General features: G+C 39.5%; 2 protein-coding genes across 4 annotated transcripts in view; one reads left to right on the top strand and one right to left on the bottom strand.

The window, feature by feature from the left end:
- The window catches only part of MED23 (mediator complex subunit 23), a 42,559-nt gene extending 38,594 nt beyond the window's left edge, over nucleotides 1-3,965 (top strand). Inside the window, exons 28-30 of one of the 2 annotated variants that reach the window (XM_079939942.1) lie at nucleotides 90-210; nucleotides 957-1,088; nucleotides 2,736-3,965. In XM_079939942.1, the coding sequence (XP_079796068.1) occupies nucleotides 90-210; nucleotides 957-1,088; nucleotides 2,736-2,903 (421 nt within the window). In that variant the 3' untranslated portion in view covers nucleotides 2,904-3,965. The remainder of the gene's footprint in view (nucleotides 1-89; nucleotides 211-956; nucleotides 1,089-2,735) is intronic. The other variant, XM_079939943.1, reaches the window with a different exon arrangement.
- A 430-nt stretch (nucleotides 3,966-4,395) lies between these two features.
- Nucleotides 4,396-16,192, bottom strand: ARG1 (arginase 1; the record flags this gene model as incomplete). Of its 2 annotated transcripts, XM_079939946.1 has the most annotated exons (8): nucleotides 4,446-4,621; nucleotides 4,865-5,001; nucleotides 5,225-5,329; nucleotides 5,663-5,757; nucleotides 6,984-7,143; nucleotides 8,998-9,172; nucleotides 11,534-11,606; nucleotides 16,121-16,192. In XM_079939946.1, 8 exons carry the CDS (start codon nucleotides 16,175-16,177, stop codon nucleotides 4,455-4,457), a joined length of 969 nt encoding a protein of 322 aa, XP_079796072.1. In that variant the 3' UTR covers nucleotides 4,446-4,454. The 2 variants fall into 2 exon arrangements, with proteins under 2 accessions (XP_079796073.1, XP_079796072.1); XM_079939947.1 differs by lacking the exons at nucleotides 5,663-5,757; nucleotides 6,984-7,143 and having other exon boundaries at nucleotides 4,396-4,621; nucleotides 16,121-16,177.
- Nucleotides 16,193-25,800: the final 9,608 nt, after the last annotated feature.

Here is a 25,800-nt window from a genome sequence, read left to right as displayed (position 1 = left end):
TTTGCAAATACTCGGGTAGGCTGTATTAACAAAGTTCAAACAATTCAACTGATTTCAAGTAACAATAAATTTTTATTTTTAAATTTTAGGTTTCTTACTGAAGTACTTCTTCCTATAGTGAAGACTGAGTTCCAGTTGCTTTACGTGTACCATCTCGTGGGACCATTTTTACAAAGATTTCAGCAAGAGAGAACTCGATGTATGATAGAGGTAGAATAAAATCTGGGTTTTCCGTGATAAGATTAAGTTCTAAAAGATATATTAAGATTTCTTTCCCAGTGTTTTTCAAACTGCGTATCATTACCATTAGTAGGAAAATCATTTTAGTGGGGTCTAAGAGCAATTCTTGAGGCCTTAGTGTCCCCATAACTTAGTATGCCTATAACGAGTTTGATGTGTGATGTGTTGAACTGGAGATGCAGGGGAAAATATCTGTCATCAAGGTTGAGAAGAAAGTTAAGGACGGAGAAGTGCATTTGAGAACATTCTCTGTAGTACAGAGGAATTCATTAAAATGATGGGAATGGTTGAAGTCAATCACCTATAACAAGAGTATAGATAAAAGAAAATGAGCCAGGAGTAGACCCTTAAAGTATGAGCCACCAAATGGAACTAAGAAGGTCCAGTATAAAGGCTCCCTGAGATTGCAGATATCCCAGCAATTGAGAGGTCGTTTCTAGAAAAGGGATTGTCTAGCTCTTAAGTTTAAGCGAATACTATTAGCAAGAGAAGTTGCATGTAAGCTCTATGAGGAGGCAGTTTGTAGCGCTCTGGATTCCATTATAGATGCAGGCAGTTTCATATCACCCATGTGCAGAGGTCTGTCTGATAGTGACAATTCCTCAACAAACATGTTATCCTCTGTGCTAGTCTTGTAATGGAGTCTAGCTGCATCAAGCTGAATTATTGAACCATTTTCTTACCATTTAAATAATTTTATATTATTTGTTAAATAGATTGGTGTGGCATTTTATGACATGTTGCTGAACGTAGACCAGTGTAGCACCCACTTAAACTACATGGATCCCATCTGTGACTTCCTGTATCATATGAAGTACATGTTTACTGGTGACAGTGTAAAAGAGCAAGTAAGTTCACTTTAATTATTTTTTAATGACATTTAGTTTAGAAAACTTAAATATATGGCGGATAGACTTTTTTGTTTGGGTGAGTGGGGTTTTTGGTTAATTTTTTTCTTTTAAGGGGACAAGGTTAATAGACCTTTTTAGGCTACCTGGCATATTACTCTGGACATAGTGTTAAAGTAAATACCTATTATAATTTCTCACACTTTTCCCCTTGATATTTGCAGCAAAACATCTGAAAAAGACCTGGGGGTTTATTAACAGTAAACTCATTAGGAAGAAACAGTACGGTATGGCTACTGAAAAGATCAGAGAGGCCTTGTGTTATAAGCGAAGCAGGGCCTAGTTTTCCCCACAGTGATTAGGGTGCACTGTGAGGATGTGAGACAAATCGCAGCATGACAAGAAGACTAAAACCGGGAGGGTCAGGAGAATAACTAATGAAGGGTATTTGAAGGAACTGGGGGTGCTTAACTTGAATTTTTAAAGTCCTGGGGAATTCATTGTATTCTTACTATTTGGGCGTTGCCATTTGGAATAGGTATTAAATTTGTTCTGTGTCACTTTAAAAGGTATTCAAACTGGTGAAGTTAAAGGGAGGCACGTTGTAACTCAACATATAATGAGCCATTCCCTGGGAGAGCTGTCTCAAAGTGGAAGGGTCCTCCTGAAATCATAACTGAGTTTCCTGTCGGTGGGAACCAGGATCTCAGCTGTTTGAGAAGGGTGGATAGAGGGCAGATAGGTGGAATTAAGTGACCTCCCCTCCATACTTCAATGTTATTTCTCTCTAAAATGGGAAAGGAACATAAATTGATAGACGTAAACATATGACTCCCAGTGTGAGGGCTTCGTTCCTTGGAGCTGGCGACATGGGGTGGGGAGGGTGTCGCCTCCTTCATGCCTCAGCAGGATGGTCACGTGGGAACCAAGTCAGAAATGTTCTCGTTAGCATATTCCCTATATTTGGGCCTAAGGAACTTTGACACAAGGGGAATACAAAAAGGAAGCATTATCAATGGGCTGATCTTTCCTAATAAGATCCAAAAACATCTGAGTAAAGCTAAGAAAGCTCTGGAACTGCTTGATGTATTTATTTCTTTAAAGTTTTTTAAGTAAGAGTAGATCTTATATTATTTAGTTTGAATTTCAAGTGTAAATCAAAACCAGAAAGTTAGCTTTATAGATAAATGTTATGCACGTAAGTTATTCAGAGAACTTCGACATATAATCGTGCTTTATGCTTCCCTTATGTGATACCTTACGTGAAGACGGTATCTTAAAAGGATGATCCCCTTGGTGGGTATGTAGAATTCCCAGTGTAAACTCTACTAGCTATCGTCAGTGGGACGACTGGCTAGCTAGGTAAATGAGTATGTTTTTGTAAGTGTATGCATACATAGATAGACGCACATGCACATATATACATATATATATAATGTGTGTGTGAGGGACAACACATGTTTTTTCTCATGTAAGAGAGAAAGTTTTATCTGCTTTTGTTAAAACACAAAACATTCAGAGAAACATCTCATCCACCTGTTCCACTCCCTAGTTTATTGTCTCAGGATATGTGTAAATTGCTTCTTTAAAGGTTGGAAATTGAAGTTCTCTGGTTAAAATACTTTTTAATGTGTTTTCATTTTTTAGGTAGAGAAGATTATCTGTAATTTAAAACCAGCTTTAAAACTTCGTCTTCGATTCATCACTCACATTAGCAAGATGGAACCGGCTGCAGTGCCTCCACAAGCCATCAATAGTGGGTCTCCAGCACCTCAGTCTAATCAGGTGCCAGTGTCTCTACCAGTGACTCAGTGAAGTCAGGGTGTGCTGTGGTGAAAACGGACTTCAGTCTATTAAATCTGAACATGATCGTGCTACATAGTGGTGGAGTAGAGGCAGTGATGTTCAGATTGTTTTATTCTGATTCAAATGGTGAATCTGTTGACTTCCAACTCCCATCTCCCTATGTTTTTGTCTCTAAGAGATAAAGTAAGCTACATGTTGTTCATATCCACAACAATGTACTAGAGCTACCTAGGAATGGGGACATATCTGATTAAATGACTTTTACTAGGCACTCTCAATCTTTCCTATCTTGACCATTGTTTTTATTTTTTAGTATTAATGACTTATTCAGTCTTCAAATACACTGTTTTAAAGGCACCACACACGTAAAATAGTTATTACAAATCCTTTTATACATAAATCTCTTTTGGTGTATCTGGGATAAGAGATTTTTGTCAAGTAAAGGACTCTAGGTTTCATTGCATTACTGGAGCAAATAGGTTCATATTCTTTTTAAAATGGCTTAAATTTTTTATCATAGATTTCCAAGTAAATGGGCTAATATTTCTAGTGTAGATTGGCAAGTTTTTGCCTTTGCCATGGACTTGAACTTACTATATGAAATGAGTTGGAAGTCATGTAAGAAAATAACATAGCTAGGGCTTCCCTAGTGGCGCAGTGGTTGAGAAACTGCCTGCTAATGCAGGGGACATGGGTTCGAGCCCTGGTCTGGGAGGATCCCACATGCCGCAGAACAACTAGGCCCGTGAGCCACGACTACTGAGCCTGTGCGTCTGGAGCCCGTGCTCCACAACAAGAGAGGCCACGATAGTGAGAGGCCCGCGCACCGCGATGAAGAGTGGCCCCTGCTTGCCACAACTAGAGAAAGCCCTCGCACAGAAACGAAGACCCAACACAGCAAAAATAAATAAATAAATTACTAAACTCCTACCCCCAACATCTTCTTTAAAAAAAAAAAAAAGAAAAGAACATAGCTAGAAATGCATAAGCTTAATAAAATCATCCTTAAGTGGTGATTCTTTAATCTCTGTTTTTAAAAATAAATCAGTTGCTTTTCCAGGTTGACACTCTCACCTGTGTGTGTGTGTTTTGCATGTATTTAGAAACCTGTGTAGCAGTGACAGAATCTTACAAAGAGATAAAGAGAAAAGAAGTTTCTAGGGATTACAGCTTTGAACAACATGGAAATATGGTCCCTTTTCAGGTTGGGTAGCTTTATCTCCTGAAATCAAGAGTTCCACTCTATGTACAGGGGCTGATATAGGTGTTTATTTTTAATGCCAGCATATTTTTATTTGGAAATGAATGTGTATTTCTCTAACGATAAGGCTTTTGCCAAAATGGGAATATAAGCTTTTTAATTTCACAAAAGTTAGCATTTCCATATCTTGAATTTCATACCAAGAGGGAATTGATACAGTTTATACTAATTGTACTAACTTCTTTTACCAAAGCAAAACATTTTTCTGAAAGACCAAACCTTTGGGAGGATAACTAGAAGTTTAGTCGATTTGCTAATTATGTCATCAACTGTGAGATTTTTATATGGCGTTTCCATGTTTACTTAGGCGGGTTAAGGTAATCAGTAGGCTTATGGTTACCCTCCCGAGCAGCTCCAAAGCAAGCCAAGGTTATTGCTACTGCTGTGTTCACTGTCCGAGTTACTTCTTCTGGTGTCTTCCCCAGAGATGGATTCACTTCCATTATATCTAATCCTGACAGTAGCCCTACAACAACAAATGGAAATAATGTAATTTATTAAACAGTTGACATTTTTAATTGAGTACAGACTGACTTGAAATATTATCTGGGAATAGAAAGAGGTGTAATAACTGAAAACATTTCAGTCATTGCATCATGCAATGGACATTTAGGAAGTGTCTTGGGGCTCCATCTTCAGATTTGGGAGGTATCAATATATATTGGCCGGGTGTACACTTCCTTCTTTATTCACTCAGATTTTTACATACCTGTTTTGTAAATTTCTTCTGTGATGTAGAGACCTTCTCTGTAAGACAGACCTCCCTGGACTGGTGTGCCAGTAGCTGGTGTGAAAGACGGGTCCAGTCCATCAACATCAAAGCTCAAATGAATTGGCCTTTTCTTTCTTTTAAGAGGTGGGAAAGGAATTCAGTTTAAAATTGGTGGTTTAATATTTCGTGGAAAAATACAGTTCTTACTTTATAAAAAGTAACAACCCAGTGAAGTTCCATGATTGTACTTCCTTGCTTTATTAATAACTTACATTGACCAGTGTCAGTAGCAAGTCCTTTTCATAATATTTATGTTACACACATACAAACACACATACACACACACAAGTATCATACCTTCCTAGTAGATAGCTGAATGCTTCTTCCATCACCTTGCCAATTCCCAGTTTATCCACTTCAGTCATTGAAAAGTATTTAATTCCCAGAATTTTCAAAATGTAGCTATGAAAGAGAATATATTAATCTACAATTTATAAGGAGACTGACCCTATGCCCTCTTATTTCCTTTTAAAGAAAAGATCAGTGTGGTGAGATTAAAAAAAATAAGTTTGGTGAACTGTATGTATATATCAATATATTTCTAAATAGCAAGTCAACGTAAAAATCACCTGAACACATACACGTATATGTATGTACTTGTATACATATAAATATGTGTAGATATAGATATATAGACTTGGTGCTGAAAATAATTTTTTCTCATCGGCTCGACCAGCACACCTAGCAAGAGAAAGGACAAAAAGGAAGATAAGTCACATCAAGGAATAAACTTACTGTTCCCCAGGGTCCACGTCTCTCAGGCCAATATACACAATATCTTTGGCAGATAGGCAGGGAGTCACCCAGGAGAATCCTGGGACATCGGGAATCTAGAATTGCAATGGTTCCATTGGGTTATATATGCTTCTCTTGAGCAAATCTTACATTGAAAGTTAAGGACACTTGTTAGATTGCGTGTATCTGGTTTAGAACATAAATCTCAGGGAAATCATTAAAATATAATACAAAATGAAGAAGTCCCGGCCCGCCTGTGCTACCCTTGTTTGCTTTGGCCTTACCCAGCTTCACCCTGTGGCCCACACCTAACCTGAATCACTTGTCAGCATTTACCTGCCCTGCGCCCCATTTCCACTCTGCCCTGCTCTCCTGGAACTCCTCTGTAAAGAAATCAGTGTGCTTCCATTACTTTCATAGCTTCCTTCTTTTCTTCTCTTTCTCAGTAAAGACTTAATCCAGAGGGTGGTTGAGAGTGGCTAAGGGAAATTTTCGATCAGACCTTTGGTTTGGCCGTATCTTCAGATGGCCTGGAGCCAAGCTTGGCTCTTCCCGTGAGCTGGCTATGCATTTTGCAAGCCTGTCACTTTGGTCATCTGTTCGGAAAACACTGCTGCCGACATTTAACATGAAGGAGGTTTTGATCCCCGAGTATCATCACAACGGCCAATTTGCTACGGTTGAATCAATAAAAATTGTTTTATTGATATGCTACAGCATATCAATAAAATTATGAACTACAATGTTAAATCTCATTCTGGAATTTCATCTTAACGTCTTTTAGAAAAGAAGTTTCCAAGGAGGAGGTAGTTCTTCCTCTTGTGGTTTAGATATATGTTTCTCACAGTAAAGATGTTAAATAATAAACCACCATAATCCTCATTTTAAAACTCCATGTTTGAAAAGGCCCTATGATGTGGAGGGGACGCTTGGTAAGAATGAGAGGCTTTGGGGTTTGTAGTAGAAGGAGGAGGTGCCAGGAGACCAGTTCTGGTCCTTGCTGCACATTTGGTATGTCTGTTAACCTCTGAACCTCTGTTAACTTGTTTATAGAGGATTCCTCTCTGCCCCACCTACTACAAAGGGTAGTTTAAGAATCAGAAGGGAAGCTACATATGAAGTCAGTTTGCAAACTGTCAAGTAAGGTAGAGGTACAGAGCCTCACCACCTCTATCCGCCCACCCATTGCTTATTGGCTGCCCAGAAAAAAAGTTTGAGAAGTTAATCAAGAAGATGGCCCAGGGGTTCTTACTTCCCTTCCGCCTCCTGAGCTTCTGCTAAAGATAATTCTTTTGTAACAAAATACGAACCAGCTGTTTACCTTTCCCTTTAGTTCCTTCAGGAGGAAAGATACAGGTTGTCCATGTAAGTTCCCAGTTGTGGTTGTCAGTGGAGTGTTGATGTCGGTGTGAGCATCCACCCAAATGACACAGAGATCTGGGTGGACCCTGGCATGGCCAGAGATGCTGCCAACTGCCAAACTTGAGAGGAAAAGAAGTTTGTATGGACATCAGGTTTGCAGTATCATTACGTACATCATATCAGAAATGCAACATCCTCACCTGACTTTCCTTTAAGTCAAAGTGGCTAATATTTCTGAGAGGTTTTAAACTGGAGATGCCAATTAAACAATGATAACAATAGAGAAAGTATAGCTTATACTTAATATTTACTAACAAGTTATATTTATTCCCTTCAATGGCATTACTAATAAATTTGTAATTTTTTTCAAAACCATCTTCTAATAAAATTGCAAATTATAGTTTAACTAAAAATTAACTGTGTGAAAAGACAGTAGCCACACAAGAAATTTTTTAGCATGAGACACCACTCAACTCTCAGGGTTAAATCAGGCTCGTTTTCTGTACTCTTATCTCTCTTGGTAAATACTAATTCTCCCAAGTGAATTATGACAGAGTCCTTCCATTTTTCTTAAAATCCAATTCTTTTACAATTGGGGAGCATCACTCGGAAGTCCTTACAGCCACTTCAGCCAGTGTATCCTGGGAGCTCACTCACTCAGATCCTCTGCTGGAACTTTCTAGTCTCCTGCTATGTATTTAAGGACCCGCTCTTAGCCAGATCCAGAACCCTCAAAGTTCATCTCAAACATTCCAAGCTCCAGAAAACTTGCCGGAATGAAAACGCTAAGTAATATCTTACACAAAAGTTAAAAGATCAGGATTTGCCATGCGGTGCTTGCATTCTCCCACTTGTGAATGTTCAGGAATCCTCCAGAGAATCGTGAACTTTCAGATTCTCAAAGTGGAAGCAGTCGTTTCTTGATGTTCAGGTATTGATTCAGCTTGATGTTTGTCTTTCCCTACAGGTTTCTTTTCCTTTGGCCATTTGCCACTCTTAAAATTTCCACTTACAAATTTTTCCACTTAGAAAAGAAAGTGAGCTCCAGTTTCTCAATGGTAGTTTCGTCACAGAAGCCCTGGTAACTCTTTGGCTTTAGGGGAGAAAACGGAGGGGGATGAGGTAACTGACTCTTGCATCAAGAGCTATTGTAATGTTTGTACTCTTTAGCTAATTATACTTCTTCTGATAACATATTGTGGGACCTTGAGAGTAAACATGGAAAGACTTGCACGCAAAAATTATCTTTGCCACATTATTTATAGTGGTGAAAATTTGAAAATAATCTGAATATCTGAAAATATGGATATATATAGTGATATCATACCTTGATGAAAAATTAAGCAACAATAAACAATTATGCTTGTATATATCATGAAGTACCCTAAGGAAATTTGTAGTGTAGATTAAGAACAAAACAGGATAATACACAATTGTTAAAATCAGACACAAGGAAAAAATTATGGCAGGAAGGAAGTATGCCAGATTTTCAAAATTCCAGTAGAAACGGTTGTTAGAGAATTACAACTGCCATTGTTTTTTCCCTTTTATATATGTGTGTGTATTTCAAAATTTTTACAATTATTAACTTTTATAATGGGAAAACGCATGCTTTAGTTGTTGACCTAAATGAGTTGTTTCTATTACCAGTAATCAAGCACAGTAAACTGACTATGAATTTCCTCGGTGCTCATTTATTTAGAAATGTAAGCCTGAATATTTTGCCTAAATCCATTCACATGTCATGTATTTTCTGCTGTTACACAGATAATGCAAGCCTTCAAACAGAGCTAAATTTATGTTTCCAAAATAAAGTAGTAACCAATAAAATTAAAAGAAAAAAGACAGAAAATTTGGTATAAAATATTGATCAATGCTCTCCCTTCCTTATTTTCTCTCTTCTCATGGTTTTGGTGATACTTCCTTTACAGTATTTGTGCCAGACTTCCATAGAGATAATCATTAAAAAAGACCTGTGGTCTCCGCCCAGTACAAGACTGGTCCTTCCGTTCCTCTTGATTTCTGCCACCACATCAGCCAGCTGTTCACTTGCTTTTCCCACAGACCTTGGATTCTTCACGACTTGAAAGGGACTGTCATTAGGGACATCAGCAAAGGTCAGGGCCCCATAATCTTTCACATCACACTCTATAATTAAAATTAAAAGTTTCAGGTTACTAAGTAAAAATAGAGATTACAAAACAGCCTGTAGGATGATTCCAATTTTACCAAATAGGTGTATTTGCAAAAAAAAAAAAAAAAAAGTCTGGAATGGCTGTAAAAACTTGTGAAGGTAAAAAACCTTGTCCACTGTTGCCTGACAGCATCATCCCACCCTTGCTGTACACCTGTGCCTGCTGTATACTGGATTCTCTGCAAATATCGATACTGCTTGAATCAAGCCAGTTAGGCTAGACACGAAAGTGTAACAGTGATAAGCTGGTTTGCTCTTAATGGGTGGCATCACTGTCTTGGTCTCTGTCTCTGTTTATGTGCCATCTACTTTACTACAATAAGCGTGTTTTGTATATGTAATGAAGAAATTGTTTTTAAAAGAATATGTATACATATATATTTATGCCCAGAAGAAAATACACCAATATTTTCTAAATTTTCTCACACTATATTAACAGCCCATGGTTTCAGTCCAATGTGTCACCAGCTGAAGCAGCTCAGCTCCCTGCTCCGTCCATCGTACCTGCCTCATAGTGGGACGGTCTGAATTAAATAAGAACGTATGATTAGCAACGAGCCTTAAAGCTTTTGTGAGGTCAGGAAATAAAAGCTCTATTATTATACTTCTTTAAAAAAGAAATTGCAGCTAGCCCAAAGTTTCTAAGGACCTAGGTCACTCCCTAAAAGGCCCTGTTTAGGCTTCAATGTACAGAACTTCATGTGATATAAGTACAGTGTTCTGAACTAACCAGTCATTGTACGCTGTAGTCATTAAATGTCCATGTGTATCCATGATTCACTAACACCTTCAAGAGATTCAACCTGATATAAAATATGACCAAATTATGCTTGTTAACAGAGGGACTAGTCTAGTCCATTTCCCCAAGCCTTCTGTTCTCTCTTGGGGTCTTTTTTTTTTTTTGCTTTATGAGGTATAATTGTTATTCACTAAAATTCACTCACTTTAAACGTACAGGTCAACCAGTCTTAGAAATATCTACAGTCTTGCAACCATCACCATAATCAAGATTTAGAATATTTTCATCACCCCCTAAATTCCCTCGTGCCCCTTTATGGTCAATCCCTGCCCCACCCTCAGGCAACTACTGATCTTTGTCCTGCTATGCTTTGGTCTTTTCTAAAATTTCACACAGTTGGTAGTCTTTTGTGTCTGGCTTCTTTCACTCAGCATGACGTCTTTGCCATTCATCCATGTTCTTGCCTATGTCAGCAGTCTGTTCCTTTTTACTGTTGAGTACTATCCCGTAGTATGGATGTACCACTTTTTGTTTATCCATTCACCGGTTAATAGGCATTTCGTTTCCATTTCTTGGCTTTTATAAATAATACTGCTACAAACATTCGGGTAGTAGTGTTTATAGTATATGTTTTGACTTCTCTTGGGTAACTATCTAGGAGAAGATTTGCTGGGTCGAGAGGTAAATGTATGTTTATTTAAGAAACTGCTGAAGTGCTTTCCAAAGTGGCTGTACCATTATGCATTCCCACCAGAAATACACGAGGGTTCGAGCTGCTCCATATCCTCCCCAACACTTCATCAGAGTTCTAAATATAAAGATGACCTTGACTTTAGCCCATACTTTTAAAATTATATCACTTTGCATTTGCATGCTCGTATACATGTATGTATATGTGTACACATATACACACCATGCAAACACTAGGTACTATTATTGTTATTATATTACTGTTTTATTTTCTTTCCTTTCACAAATAGGGGTCCTCTTGCTAGTAGTGTACTTCCTGCTGCCCCTGGCTTTTCATTTTCAATTCCTCTGACTCGCCTACCACCCACCCCCAAGTCTTGCACACACACATTCTCTTATGCAAGAGTCTGGCTGGAAAGACAAAAGATCTGAGTGAGGATATTCATCCAACAGTATTGACTGAGCATGCTCCCCATCGCTGCTTTTTTTATAGGCTGTACTTCTAAGGTTATAGCCAATGCTGCAATTCTGTGGTATAAATGTCACTCCAGACACACTCTCTTTTAGCAGGAGCCTGGTTCTTCCTTCAGAGTGAGAAGAAAATCAGGCTGATCTTTCAAGTTAAAAATTACCTTGCTCAAACTAGTGGTTACCAGTGGGGAGGGGCAATATAGGGGTAAGGGATTAAGAGGTACGAACTATTATGTACAAAATAAGCTACAAGGATATATTGTACAACACAGGAAATATAAGCCAACATTTTATAATAACTGTAAATGGAGTATAACCTTTAAAAATGTGAAGCATTATAGTGTACATATATGTAACATATAATATTGTACATTAACTATACTTCAATAAAAAGTAATTAATTTTTTCAAATTACCTAGTTCTTTAAGTTTCTCAAGCAGACCAGCCTTCCTCAATACTGTAGGGCCTTCTTCCACCCCTCCTCGTGGCTGAACAATTAAAAAATAGAGTAATTCAGACATTATCATGACCATCTGATGCCCACAATAGGAACCCTTTTCATTAATCAATTGAAGAGTATCAATTTTTGAATACCTACAGAGTCAGGAATTTACATGATCTCATTTAATCATCACAGCAAGGTAGATTGAATTACCCCTATGTCAAATATGAAGATCCAGAATCAGAAAGGTTATATAACTTTCCTAACAAGTGGGAGAGCCTTAGTTCACATCCGCATTCTTTAGATTCCAAAACTTGCATCTCCTCTTCTCCATCGCACCGCGTTACCAGCACAGTGAACACATATTTTGTGCAAAAGCACTCTGAGAGATGGAGATACAGTGATTAAAAGGAGAGGGCTTCTGTCTTTGAGTAACTAACAAGCTAATAGGGGATTTGGATATTTAATCCCAGTTACAGTGCTTAGAGACTTGCTTCAACGCAGATACAAGATTCATAACCACAAAAACAGGATGATCCTAACTCTGCCAGGAGCAGAGTGTATCAGAGAAGTCTGCGTGGAGTAGGCTGATATTTCTGCTGAGTTCTGCAATGGTGAGTAGGTGTTCAGGAAAATAGATAGGGTGATAGAGAAACTTTGCAAACCAGGGAAACAGCTTGAGTAAAAACATAAGGAAGAAAAATAAAAAAGAGCGTGGCATGAGAAAGACCTACTTGCAGGTCCTCACGGCGGTAAGTTAGGGCTTTTGGGGAGAAAGCAGGCAGCAGGGAAAATCATCACCCAGGAGCCGAAACCACAAAACTAACCCGGTATTTCAGGTATTTTGACCTGGTTAAGCACAGCTGGCACAATTCTACCTTTGCTTATTTTACATCAGGGAAGCTAACAGGCTTCCTCCTGGCTGTAAATCTTCTCCAGCCTCCTGGCAGATTAGCCATCTAAAGAACCGGTTCTTGCATGTGTCTCTCTGATTCTAATTTCCAACAAGCCTTTTCAATACAGGAGGTTACTTTGTGTTCCCAGGGGAGAAGGTGTGCCAAAAGACAGGTGGATCTATCCCCAGGATTGTGCTGCGGCACCAAACTAAGTAGATATTTCTTCCCAACTCAAATTACCGGATGACTTGCCCTGGCTGCTGGGCAAATCCTCCATGTCAAATTCCTGTCCCTGGCAGCCAGGGACGCCCCACGCTCGGATGGACACATTTGCTCCTTCACTCCACTCCTTTTTTGTATGACTCCCACCCCCTCTCAAGTAGATACAATTTCTCCTTCTTTAAACTCCAACGGCGTGCTGCTTGGCTCAGATTTTGCCCTGGTTTTGTGTTTGTTTTGTCTTTTCTCCATTATTAGATTTCAGTCCAATCTTTTCTACATTTCCAGCACTGTATTTTGTAGTACGGAGCTGACACTTAGTAGATGCTCAAAAATTGTCAATTTGATAAAACTCCCTGCCCTTTTTCCCTCTCCCTTTCCAACTTTAGAACAAATCTCATACACCCCTTACAAGTGAACTTATTTACAAAACAGAAATAGACTCACAGACATACAAAACAAACTTATGATTACCAAAGGGGAGACGGAGGAGGGGATAAATTAGGAGTTCGGGATTAAAATATACACACTACTATATATAAAATAGATAACCAACAAGCACCTACTGTATAGCACAGAAAACTATACTCAACATCTTGTAATAACCTATAATGGAAAAGAATTTAAAATTTACGTTCATATATAAAACTGAATCACTTTGCTGTACACTCAAAACTAACACAACATTATAAATCAACTATATTTCAATAAAAATTTTAAAAATAACACCATTCTGGGGCTTCCCTGGTGGCGCAGTGGTTGAGAGTCCGCCTGCCAATGCAGGGGACACGGGTTCATGCCCCGGTCCAGGAAGATCCCACATGCTGCGGAGCGGCTGGGCCCGTGCGCCATGGCCGCTGAGCCTGCGCATCCGAAGCCTGTGCTCCGCAACGGGAGAGGCCACAACAGTGAGAGGCGTGCCTACCGCCAAAAAAATAAAAATAAAAATAACACCATTCTGAACTTTAAGATTTATTAAAAAAAAAAAAACCACAACAAATCTTATACACCCCTTAGTTGATACAAAAGTCCTCCCTCAGTATCTGTAGAGGATTGGTTCCAGGACACCCACCCTACCCCACCACCTCCCCATCCCCCCACCCCTACTCCCCCTACCCCCTGCCCCCTGCACGGATGCTCAAGTCCCTTACATAAAATGACATAAAGATATTCCAGATACAGAATCCGCAGATATGGAGGCCCAGCTGTATATTTATTACAATATCACAGTCGATCAATTTCACAGAGTGACACTTTTTAGCTTTTTTTTTTTGTCTGATTCAAACTGCTTCTAATGATTGGTCTTTTCTCATTGTTCTTTGTTAGCTCTACTGACTTTGAAGCTGGGCTCCATTCCCTAACTGACTGCAACTCTAAGATCCGCTATAGATCTAAAGATGCACCAGTGCAGGTCGGGAGCACAGGCTCTGGTATCAGACAGTCCTGTCTGGAATTACACAGTCGAAGCTGTGTGACCTTGAGCAAGTTCTCAAATCTCTCTGAGCCTTAGTTAACTCAACAGTAAAATCAATACAATACCTACTTCATTCTTTGCCACCACCTCCTCCCCTTAACCACTGCCCTGCAAGGGAATGGAGTCCTTTTTCAGATTCAACCTTCTAGCCCTTTAATCCTCTCTTTTGCCTATTTATCCAATTTTACCTCCTTTAAGTGAGGACAGAAATTTATATGTTGGCCATTTTTTTCCCTTCTATGCTATGGCTTAGTGTAGAAAAATATCTCCTCTGAGTCCTTACTATCACGAGACAATAAGCTTCATTCTCACGGGGCCATGGTTTTTTTTTTTGTCGTCGTTGTTTTTTTTGCGGTACGCGGGCCTCTCACTGTTGTGGCCTCTCCCGTTGCGGAGCACAGGCTCCGGACGCGTAGGCTCAGCAGCCATGGCTCACGGGCCCAGCCGCTCCACGACATGTGGGATCTTCCCAGACCGGGGCACGAACCCGTGTCCCCTGCATCGGCGGGTGGACTCTCAACCACTGCGCCACCAGGGAAGCCCCGGGCCATGTTTTAATAAGGAAGAGCTGTAGAAGTCAGGAAGGAAGAATTATGGAGAATGGAAAATGCATCTGGCTATATTTCAAAATATTATCCCCTGGAGTGGCTGTTATTATCAGCATTTGGCCTTCTGCTGAGGTCCAGGGGTCAGAGCATATTCAAGCCGTTTCCTCCCTTCCTTCCTTCCTTCCTTCCTCCTCTCTTCTTTCCTTCCTTCTTTTTTTATCAGTTATTTCAGGGCTATCTTTGTTAGAACCTGTCCCAAGAATAGGTGAGCACATTGTGGATTTTGCAATTACCCCCAGCATTAAAAGAAACACTTCTTTGTCAGCAAAATGTCCCTGTGTTTCAGGAGAGACCTTTGGAAGATTTCCAGGGAAAGTGAAGCAGTATTGACTGACAGTCCAAATGCAGTTTGCATCTCTAACCTCCGACCTGTTTTGTAATAAAGAAGCCAGAGTGCAAAGCAAGAGTTCAAAACTAAGAGAAGAAATACATTGCTCAGACGGGCAAAGAGAAAGTTCTAAGACACCTGAGAAATCCCATTTAAAACAACCACAACCACAAAAAATCAGCCTGGGAAGGTGTCAATTCACACTCTATCCTGTTTGTTTTTGTTTTTGTACTTCCCCATCCCCCCTCTGTTAGCACAGACGCTTACAGGAGTCGAAGATATCTGTAATCTCATTAGATTTACCAGAATGAGTGTGCCTGGGCAGAAAAAAAAAAAAAGACTCTAATTTACGTGTGGCTGGCATGTTTTGGAATCTGGGAGTTTGATAAATTCATTAGTCCTTTCAATGTGGTCAACTTGCAGGTGGGTTTCCTTTTTTGTTTTTCTTTCTTCCTCCCTCAAAGAGAGGTGCACAAGGGACTCTACCGAGTCCATGAAATCAGTACTTTTATAGAATCATGAAAGCCCTAAAATAATATAAATCACTCACAAAGTTGATAAATCAATAATGTTTAGGTTATCCACAGTTTTAAATTCTAAAGGTTGCTGCCCGTCTATGAAATTTTTCTAGGTGTCAATTACATAACTAAACAAATGTGTTTTCTTAAAATTCTATCTCCTTCTACATACACAGTAACACCAAAAGCATCGAGAGCGCGGAGATCTAAATGAGCAGCTACAATGCAGAAAGTCTATTTCCATTCAAATAAAAATATTTTCTCTTAAAAAATTATGAGGAAAAATTCAGCAGATTTAAATAAAATTAGCTGTGGCTGAGATTAGGAGCCATAAGAATAAATGGATTTGTGACCATAATTATACAATGATGCAAAATGGTGAGAGGACTTTAAAACATAGATTTCAGGTCAGGTTGTATCAGGGAATTTAACTAACTAGACATTAACACCTTAGTAATTTTGAAGCTCGAAACTTTCTCATAAATTCCGGTTCTTCAAAGCCAGGGTTTTTACTCACCTGGCCCTTTGAGAAAGGAGCTCCGATGATCCCTATGGATTTTGGCTTGGAACTCATGCTCCGGCACTGCTCACCGCTGCACCCAGGGTTTCGAGGCAGTCGTCACTCTGTGCAACTCTCAGTGACGGAGGGCACATATTTTTTTTCTATTTATAATTGAGTTAAATCTGTTTACTTTATTCTAATGAGGGAGAGTGGCTCCACCTACTGAAACAAAGCAACAGTCAAGTGGAAGTCCAGCAAGTTCATACTTGGAATAGCTATGAGTCCTCTGGGTCTAGGTCTCTAATTAAGTGAGATCATTCATGTAGACAGTTCACACCCATTTGACAAAGCCAGCTGGTGACATTAATCTTTCCTAATCACCACTTTGATTTCCTAATTATCTTTTCTAGTTATAATTAATTAATCAAAACCACAGAAGAAGTGCTATGGTTCTTGCGGTGCAAACTCAGGGCATGGTACTTACCTCCTCCAGGTCTTTGCATCCTCCTGTGTCGAAAGGGCTGGGACTAGCAAGATGGTCTCCCACATCCTTTCCAGCGCTACAACGCTGAATTCAGTTTTCACTCTGGGATTAATAGTTAATCCACGAGGCACACCTCATACACCACCAGAGCACAGTCTCAGGGAAGGCATATGACTTCCTTTTCTGATTATTAATTAAAGAAAAAATTAATTGCCTGATTAATAACCCAGAAGCGTTACCATACTAATTTTGAAATATGATATGCGGGAAAGTAACAGTTATTGGACTCATAATATCAAAATGAAATAGAGATGCAAAAACAGCCACGACTGAGTTTTTATCATGTGCCAGATGCTGTTCTGTTTTATATTATCTCATTTAATCCTTATGTGAATTTTATGACCAGTCTCATTATTTGTGTTATTTTACTGATGAAGCAACTAAAGTTCAGAGGGGTTGCCAAATGTCACAAAGAGGAAGAGCCATGACACAGTCGTGGGCATTCTAGATCCACCTAACCACTGGACTTTACGTTCTAAACGCAGATGAAGTGTCAGCTATGTGTGCCTGGCAGACCAGTGTGTAAGATCTTATAGAAAAACCCAAACGAACTTTTTGGCCAACCCAATATATCCTAGATATTTACTTGGGGTATTTTGTATAGCTAAGTATTAACCTCTTATGGTTTCACATTGCAAATCACTTTTTTCTAATCTGTCAGTAACCTGATAACTTTATATGTCATCACTCAAGATTCTTATTTTTTGAAATGGACAGTTGAATAATTTTTTCCTTATGCTTTGCACTTTGGAAGTTTCATTAAGTCCTTTCTACTCCAAGATCACAAATATATATTTCTGTATTTTCTCCTATTTGCTTTAGAGTTTATGTTTCACATTTAGTTCTTTAATCCATCTATACCCATCTTTGTACATTGTGTAAGTTTTCCAACTCTATTTTCCCTTGTAGAGTCCATCCATTTCCTCAACAACACCCACTGAGCCGTCCTTCCATTTTGCCTCATGGATTCGAGTGTTATTTCCCTCGTGTACCAAGTTCCCCTAGACACATGGGCTCTTCTGATCCATTGGCTTATTTACCTGTGGCTGTACCAGGTCCACACTCTTTGATTATCCTGGCTTTACGGTATACCTTACCATTCTTCGGTTAATAGTAACATTTTGCTCTTCTTTTTCAAAACTGGTTTAGCTATTTATGAGCCTCTGTTCATCTACATATTCAGAATAAGTTGATGGGTTCCTTTAAAAAAATCCTGCTAGGATTTTTACTAAATTTGTAGATGAGTCCATAGAGATTTGGTATCTTTCAGGTTTCATTGTGGGTGTATTATTTTTACTCTAACATCTGAAAGTTCCTTCTATATCAAGCTGAGTTTGCCTTCCTATTACTTGACCCGGTAATTACAACCCTTCAATCCAAGTAAAACACACTATCCCTCGGCTTCATGTACTTCTTGCATTCTCTATTGTTTAGCCTGTATATCCCCAAATACCTCACCAGTTTCTTATATTACATGATGGCTACTCTCCTTCAGGTCATCAACTTGGTCATTCCCTTTAAAACATCTTCTGGCTTCCCTATGGCCTCCTTAACTATGTGATTCTATCCAGAACCAAGTGCACACATCCAGGTGTAGGTGGAGGCATCTAGCCCATCAAAGACAAATTTGGTAATGCTTGACTTTCCAATTCACTGATAAAAATACTGAACAGGGCAGCACCTATGCAAGAGCTCCTTGGCATTCCGATGGAAACCTCAGCCCAGATTGTCATAGTTCCATTCATTAGTCATGGATCCATAGGTACAGCTGTTCCCTCAATTCCCAGCTCAACCACTCTATCTTGGCTGTAAGGATATCATAAGGAAAACTTCCAGGTATGTCAATAAATTCTTGCTACACTTTGCCTGCTACATTTTGTCACTTACCAGTCTGACTTCCCTGTCAAAGGTGATGAATTGACCCTGAGAGACACTCTCTTCTTGGTAAACCCATGCTGACTTCTAGTGATCACTGTTTCCTTTTTGTTGTGAACATAAACCATCTTTTTGATCTCCAAAGCTGTCATCTCAGGACTTCAAAAGGAAGAAGACAGAGGGCATCTTACCTATATCATCCTATCAGAGCTCCAGTTTTTCCAGCTCAATCCTTTCCTTTATTTTAGAGTGTACATATTAAGTTTTTAAAGCCCTTCTCCTAGTAGTACAAACCTCTTATCTAATATCTCTCCTTCTCTCCCTCCGTCTTTCACTCTCTCTCTCTGTCTCTGTCTCTGTCTCTCTCTCTCTCTGAAATCCTATCTAGCACTTTCCTGAAGATGGGACCACATCTTATTTGACTTTGATCCAAAGCCACTAGAATGAGGTTTGACACATAGGCCCTTGTATTAGTTGCCTAGAGCTACCATAACAAAATATCACAAACTGGATGACTTAAAAGAGCAGAAATCTGTTATGTCATAATTCTGGAGGCTGGAAGTTTGAAATCAAGGTGTCACAGAGCCATGCTCCTCCTGAAACCGACAGGAGAATCATTTCTCGCCTCTTCCTAGCTTCTGGTGGTTTCCCAGCGACCTTTGGCATTCCTTGGCTTGTAGATACATCACTCTAATCCTCCATCTTCACATGGTCTTCTCCCTGTGTCTCTGTGTTTTCCCATGGCCATCTTCTTATAAGGTCACAGGTCATATTGGATTAGGGCCCACCCTACTTCAGTATGACCTCATTTGACTAGTTATACATGTATGCAATGACCCTATTTCCAAATACGGCCACATTCTGAGGAACTGGAGATAAGGACTTCACCATATCTTTAGGGGAACACAGTGCAACCCTTAAGAGCCCTCAGCTAATGGTTTTGCAATAAAAAGAAAGGATGAATAAATAAGTTACATGATGAGAGAAACCAAAAAATCATAGAGCTCTTACTCTCTACCTCTTTCTCTTTCTAAGGCTTCAAACTGTGGCCCATCTCTGCATTGTCCTTTCATCAGCCAACTAACAAACACGACTGTCTTCCAATGAGGCCCAGGAGTCTTAGCACTTTTATAAAGAACTAGAAAGTACAAAAAATCCAAAGGACTAAATCTCTAATGAAGTGATTTCAGGGAACCATTTTGTTTGATGCATTGCCCAAACTTTTTTTTTCTTCTAAATATTTTTGTATTGTATACATTCTTTGTATTTTGTTGTAACATATTATTTGAGAACAGATTCCATTAAAGATTTTCTTTTTCTTTAAGCCATCTCTTACTCAGGAAGTGACCTGAAAGGCTGGCATTGGAGCCTGTTTCATCTCGGTCTGGGTCAGGGTGGGTGTGAGGGGTGTGGGTACGACAGCAGGGGGGTGGGTACGACAGCAGGGGGGTGGGTCTACGATGTATGTGCTACAAATGGGACGTTCGCGCTCGGCACCAGTGTTTCCAGGTTGGTGGTTCTTAAGTTTTCTTGAATTACTGAGTGTTCTTTTTTTTTTTAATTTTTATTAGAGTATAGTTGATTTATAATGTTGTGTTAGTTTCTGCTGTACAGCAAACTGATTCAGCTATACATATACATATATCCACTCTTTTTTGCCCGAACTCTTTAAACCCAATACAATAAGAAGGGGCCCGCTCCTGGAACACTTTGATTTTATAGAAGTGTTCAAACTAATGATCGCTGGTACATTACCTAGTCATGTCTCTAGAAAGGAACTCTTCTAACCCTTTGAGGCATGCTAGAAGCTTAAGCAGAGTGGGCGGCCATGAAAGAAGCTTCACTCTGAGCGTCTGGCTCATGTCACTTCATGACTACGTATTTATAGCCTCCTCCTCTTTCTTTGCCTTCCTCTTACCCAGTCAGACTTGAGGCAGTCCTCCTGAGGGTGTGGGGGCTATAGGAAACAAAATGTCGGGATGTCACTGATCTCTCTATGAGCATAGGAGCTCGGGGCAGCACTGCACCAGGAGACAGTGAGTAACCCCAAAGTGGAAGACCCACCCACCTGGTGCCCCGAAGTCTCCAGAGCTATCCCTCAGTTCCCAAGGGGACCCTGAACTGCAGCCTTGGGATGGGGAAGGTATTTAAGTTTCATTTCGGAAGCTGCAGTGGCAGACTCCCAGACAGAATCTAAGAGAGAAGGAAGAAGGTATAAATCACAGAAAATGATCATCTCTGGTTTCATGAGCACATGTGAGTCACCTGAGAGTACCCTAGAAATAGCGTAGGGACTTAAGGTCCTGCACTAACAGGCAAAGATTGGAGCCAGAGAACTACTGTGTATGCCTGTTATTGGGATCTAGATTTACTCCAAGGTAATGTGGCTGGGAATGTAGGAAGTCAGGCATATGGAAAAACCGGGTGCCCCGAGGTAGAGCAGCTTGTTCAACTCACACAACGAATTGAGTCTAGAGCTGAGAACGGGATCCACATTTCTTGGATTCCTCTAATGCCACTCCCACTTCTCATGCCACCTCTCTTCACCTGCAAGACTTCTTCATTCTTATAAACGAGACAGTCAAACTTTAGCTTTTAAAAAATTAAAAGGATTTTCGGAATCTTTCAGAAATGAAACCTGGTGAGTAGTGAACCATATACTCTGAAAAAGTTGACAAAGAATCTGTAGAAAATTCATCAGGTTCTCTACCTAGACCCAGAGAGTCAAATCATTATATGTTATGTTTCAGTGGTTACTTTCGATTTGTCCTACTAAATGGTGGATGCCCTCAAAGTCTGACTTCTCTGGAAAATTAAACTGAAATTAAAAACAAAATTGCCTCTTTTGCTGAGGAGTTTTAGTGTGTCTGTGTATTAAAAAGCACTGGATATCAATTTCTTGTAACTATTCATGGAAACCAGAAGTGTGTTAATTTAAGAGATGGCAGGATTTTGTTTTAAGGTTATCTTGGTTCATGCTCTGGGAATTACATTATCTAAGCTCCCAATGAGGCATTTCTGGAGGAAAGTGGGGTTTTGTCTAGTCGTTTTCAAGATTTTTCTCTTTGCCTTTGGCTTTCTGTAGTTTTGGTGTGCTGGGTCTAGCTGTGCATTTCTATATATCTTTCTTGGATTTTTTTGGCTTCTTGAATCTGTGGATAAATATTGTTTATCAGGTTGTTTTTAATTCCCAGCCATTTTTATATGTGCAAGTGTCTCATATTCTCCGCCTCACCTTCTTTCTCCACTTCTTCTGGGATTAAAGTGAAAAGTATGTTAGGCCTTCTAAGTCTGTTCTCTTATCTCTTGCTCTTTTTGTCTTTTTATCTTTCCATGTTGCATTCTAGGGAACATCTTCTGATCTATTCCCTGGTTCAATAATTTGTCCATCAGCTAAATCTCTTTAATGAATTCTCAATTATTATCCATTTTTTTGATATGGGTTTCTTCTCCCTGTAGCTATTTCCAAGTTTGTCTTTCATTTCTTTAAACATAGTAAATAGAGTCAGCTTGTAGTCTGTAGCTGGTAATTAGTGTTTGAAATCTTTTTAGGCCTACTTCTATTCTTATTGTTTCTTTCTTATGGTGATTTGTTTTTTAATGCTAGGTCACCTTTGTGCTGGTCATTGTTAATGAAAATATTTTCAGGAATAATGTGAGGAGATGATAAAAGTATCTTCCTCCAATAAAATCTGTGTAGTTTCCAGGTACCTGGGGCACAACAAGTCTAAAACTACCTTAAATCCAATTCAGGGCCCAGGGTCTCAGTGCCACCCAGGTGAATTGCAACTTGGATGCAAATCTTTGTAAAAACTGGTTAACTTCTTGTCCACCTTACTCTGAGGATAGTCCCTCTAAAGGGTCACAGCTTTTTTTTTTTAAGGTCTCTTCTTTAATTCTGAACTTTTATACGCCCTGAGCTTTGATTTATGTCCATTTCACTCCACAAGGCTGTCAAAATAAAAGTTAAAATTTACCTGAATTTTCAAATGCCCCAGAGCAAAAGCAGCTTCTGTTCTAGCTTACTTCCTGAGGCTCCCATTTTCCCTTTTAATTTTAACCTCACAATTCTTTACTGTCATGTTAGGTCATCACTGCTTTTAAGCGAGTTTTGCCCATTATTTTTAGTTGTTGTCATCAAGAGAGATGATCTCAATAACCTAGCCTGCTATTCTTGGAAACTGGAAGTTTACAGGTGAATTTTTGAGAGCATTCTGGCAAAATACAGTAGAAAGTTGAACTTATGGTCTTTCCAGTGACATTTCCCGAAAGGGGGAATCGACAAGATATCCACTCTTTGGGTAAACCGTTTGAAGATGTGTCCTCAGGACACATCAGCAAGGAGGCTTGGCTCTCTGGCTTTCCAGAGTTAAGGACGAATGAGAGTCACCTCTGAGATCATGAAACATCTTTACGTGGCAGAGTCCGGCACTTTGAAGGCAGCCACTCAGTTTTTTAGCTTATAGGCTATCAATTCTCTGGTGAAGGACAGAGCTCCTCTGACCTGTATACGTGCACACTTACATTCTGTGGGTGGTTCAAAAACACATTGCTACTCAAAGAGAGGGAGGCTGATGAAAGCAGAGGGCTCTACCTACCTAGATTCCTTGGTAAGTAATCAATCAATCAATAAGTATTTACTAAAAACCATTTTATTTACTGCTTGCTTCTGTACTTTTCGTTATGTGGGACCAGAGGTATAATATATAGACAGAGCCCTTAACTCAGGATGAAGCTAGGATCACAGATTGCATGAACTTGTTATGTCCCCTTAGACTCCTTTAATCACCTTTAATCTCCTTTAATCACAGTTCCTCAGTTTTTCTTTGTCTTTCATAAACTTCAGACTTTTAAAGAGTCGCTCAACTTAGGTTTGTCTGAGGTTTCCTCTGATTAAATTCAAGTTTTACATTTTTGCAAGAATACCACAAAAGTAATATTGTATACTCTCAGTGTATCACGTTAGAGGGCATGTGATGTTGATTTCTCCCATTACTGTGGAGGTTGACTTTGATCTCTCAGTTAAAGTAGGATTTGCCAGGTTTCTCCACTGTAGAGTTACTATTTTTCTCTTTGTGATTAATATATATCTTGTGAGGTTAATCAGTTTTATGTAATTATCCTGTTTCTCATTATACTTCAACCCACTAAGTTTAGCCTTCATTGATGATTCTTGACTAAAAGAGTTATTACTGTGACATTTGCCAAATGGTGATCATTTATTTCCATCACTTTTTACATTTGTTAGTTGGAATTCTACTCTAACAAAGAGCTTTTATTCCTTCCCCATTTATTTATTTATTCAGTTATTCATATCACCATGTGTTCGTGGTTTCTACTCTATGGGTATTGATCCATCATATTCTATTACAAATGTTGGTGTCCCCCACATCCAGTTGATAGGCTGAACCCTGCACCCTCAATGGTATTTGAAAATAGGAGCCTTTGGGAGGTAACTAGGGTTAGATGAGGTCATGAGGGTGGGGCCCTCATGATGGGATTATTGCCCTTATAAGAAGGTACACCAAAAATTTGCTCTCTCTCTCCATGATTGCACAAATAAGAGGTCCTGCGAGCACACAGAGAGATGACGGCTGCCTACACGCCAAAAGAAAGAAACCTACCTTACTGGCATCTTGATTTTGAACTCTAGAACTGTGAGAAATTTCTATTGTTTAAGCCACAGTCTACAGTATTTTGTTATAGCTGCCTGACGTAAAACATTACCGTTTATTATTTTGTTCTCAGATTACCCCAGATTTGGCCAATGTTTCAAGCTGACTTGTGTATCTTGTTTTAATCACACCATCTTTATTGAGCACTTCCTTACTTTCTGGAACCACGAGATATTCCAGGCTCGTCTTGTACTTTCATCTTGTTCTTTCCCTATGACAGCCCTGGGACTAGCCATTTGTCCAAGGAGCCCCAGTTCCTTTTATTTGAGAATGGTATGTGGAAACTCAGATCCGGGTGCCAGGAATGCCCATCGCTCCTGGGAAATCATTGCCTCTGTGCTCTTTCAGCAGGCAGAGCTAGGAAATACACACACACACACACACACACACACACACACCCCTATTCCTATAAGCATCCATCCATCTGAAAATAGTCCCTCACAGAACCAGAACCAAACAATCCAGAGATTATTTGGGGGAGGGGGACATCCAGAAGGAGAGAAGGGCAAGGAAATTCCCAGAAAAGAGGGTACTTAAATGTTTATGTGCTGTTTCTCAGCAGTCTCCCAGGAAGCCTCTGGGGCAGAAAGCTCTGAAGGGCAGCAGCAGCTTGGCACCTATATAATCACAGGGTTTATCTTATCTATGACCAGCAGATGTTGGGCGCTATTTGGTGAAGTATGCAAAGCAGACAGGCAGCTCTAAATGGCTAAAATTTTGTTTATTTGGGCAATGCTTAAAACAACTAGATGTGTAAAAAAATTTTTTTAATTAATTTATTTATTAATTTATTATTTTTTTTGGCTGCGTTGGGCCTTCGTTGCTGTGTGCAGGCTTTCTCTAGTTGTGGAGAGCGGGAGTTACTCTTTGTTGCTGTGTGTGGGCTTCTCATTGCGGTGGCTTCTCTTGTCATCGAGCACAGGTTCTAGGTGCATAGGCTTCAGTAGTTGTGGCATACAGGCTCAGTACTTGTGGCTCAGGCTCTAGAGCACAGACTCAGTAGTTGTGGCGCATGGTCTTAGTTGCTCTGTGGCATGTGGGATCTTCCCAGACCAGGGTTCGAACCCGTGTCCCCTGCATTGGCAGGCGGATTCTTAACCACTGTGCCACCAGGGAAGTCACTAGATGTGTAAAAACTTGAATTTGGTGCTAGCAGGCTTTTGAGCTAATTGGTCCCAGTCCACTGTTGGTGTTTTTTTCCAGTTTGATTGAGATGTAATTGACATACAGCACTATATAAGGTTAAGGTGTACAGCATGATGATTTGACTTACAAATATCATGAAATGATTCTCACAATAAGTTTAGTGAACATCCATCATCTCATATAGATATAAAATTAAAGAAATAGAAAAAAATATTTTTCTTGTGATGAGAGCTATTAAGATCTACTCTCTTAACAATTTTCATATATAACATACAGCACTATTAATTATACTTATCATGTTGTGTATTGCATCCCTAGTACTTATTTATCTTATAACTGGAAGTCTACCTTTTGACCACCTTCATGCCATTCCCCCTTCCCTTACCCCCTACCTCTGGTAACCACAAATCTGATCTCTTTTTCTATGAGTTTGTTTTTGAAGTATAATTGACCTA

The sequence above is a fragment of the Stenella coeruleoalba genome (genome assembly GCF_951394435.1).
Source record: "Stenella coeruleoalba genome assembly, chromosome: 12".
In the NCBI taxonomy this organism is placed as follows: Eukaryota; Metazoa; Chordata; class Mammalia; order Artiodactyla; family Delphinidae; genus Stenella; species Stenella coeruleoalba.
Note: the sequence above shows the minus strand (reverse complement) of the source record. Positions and strands in the feature narration are given on the sequence as shown.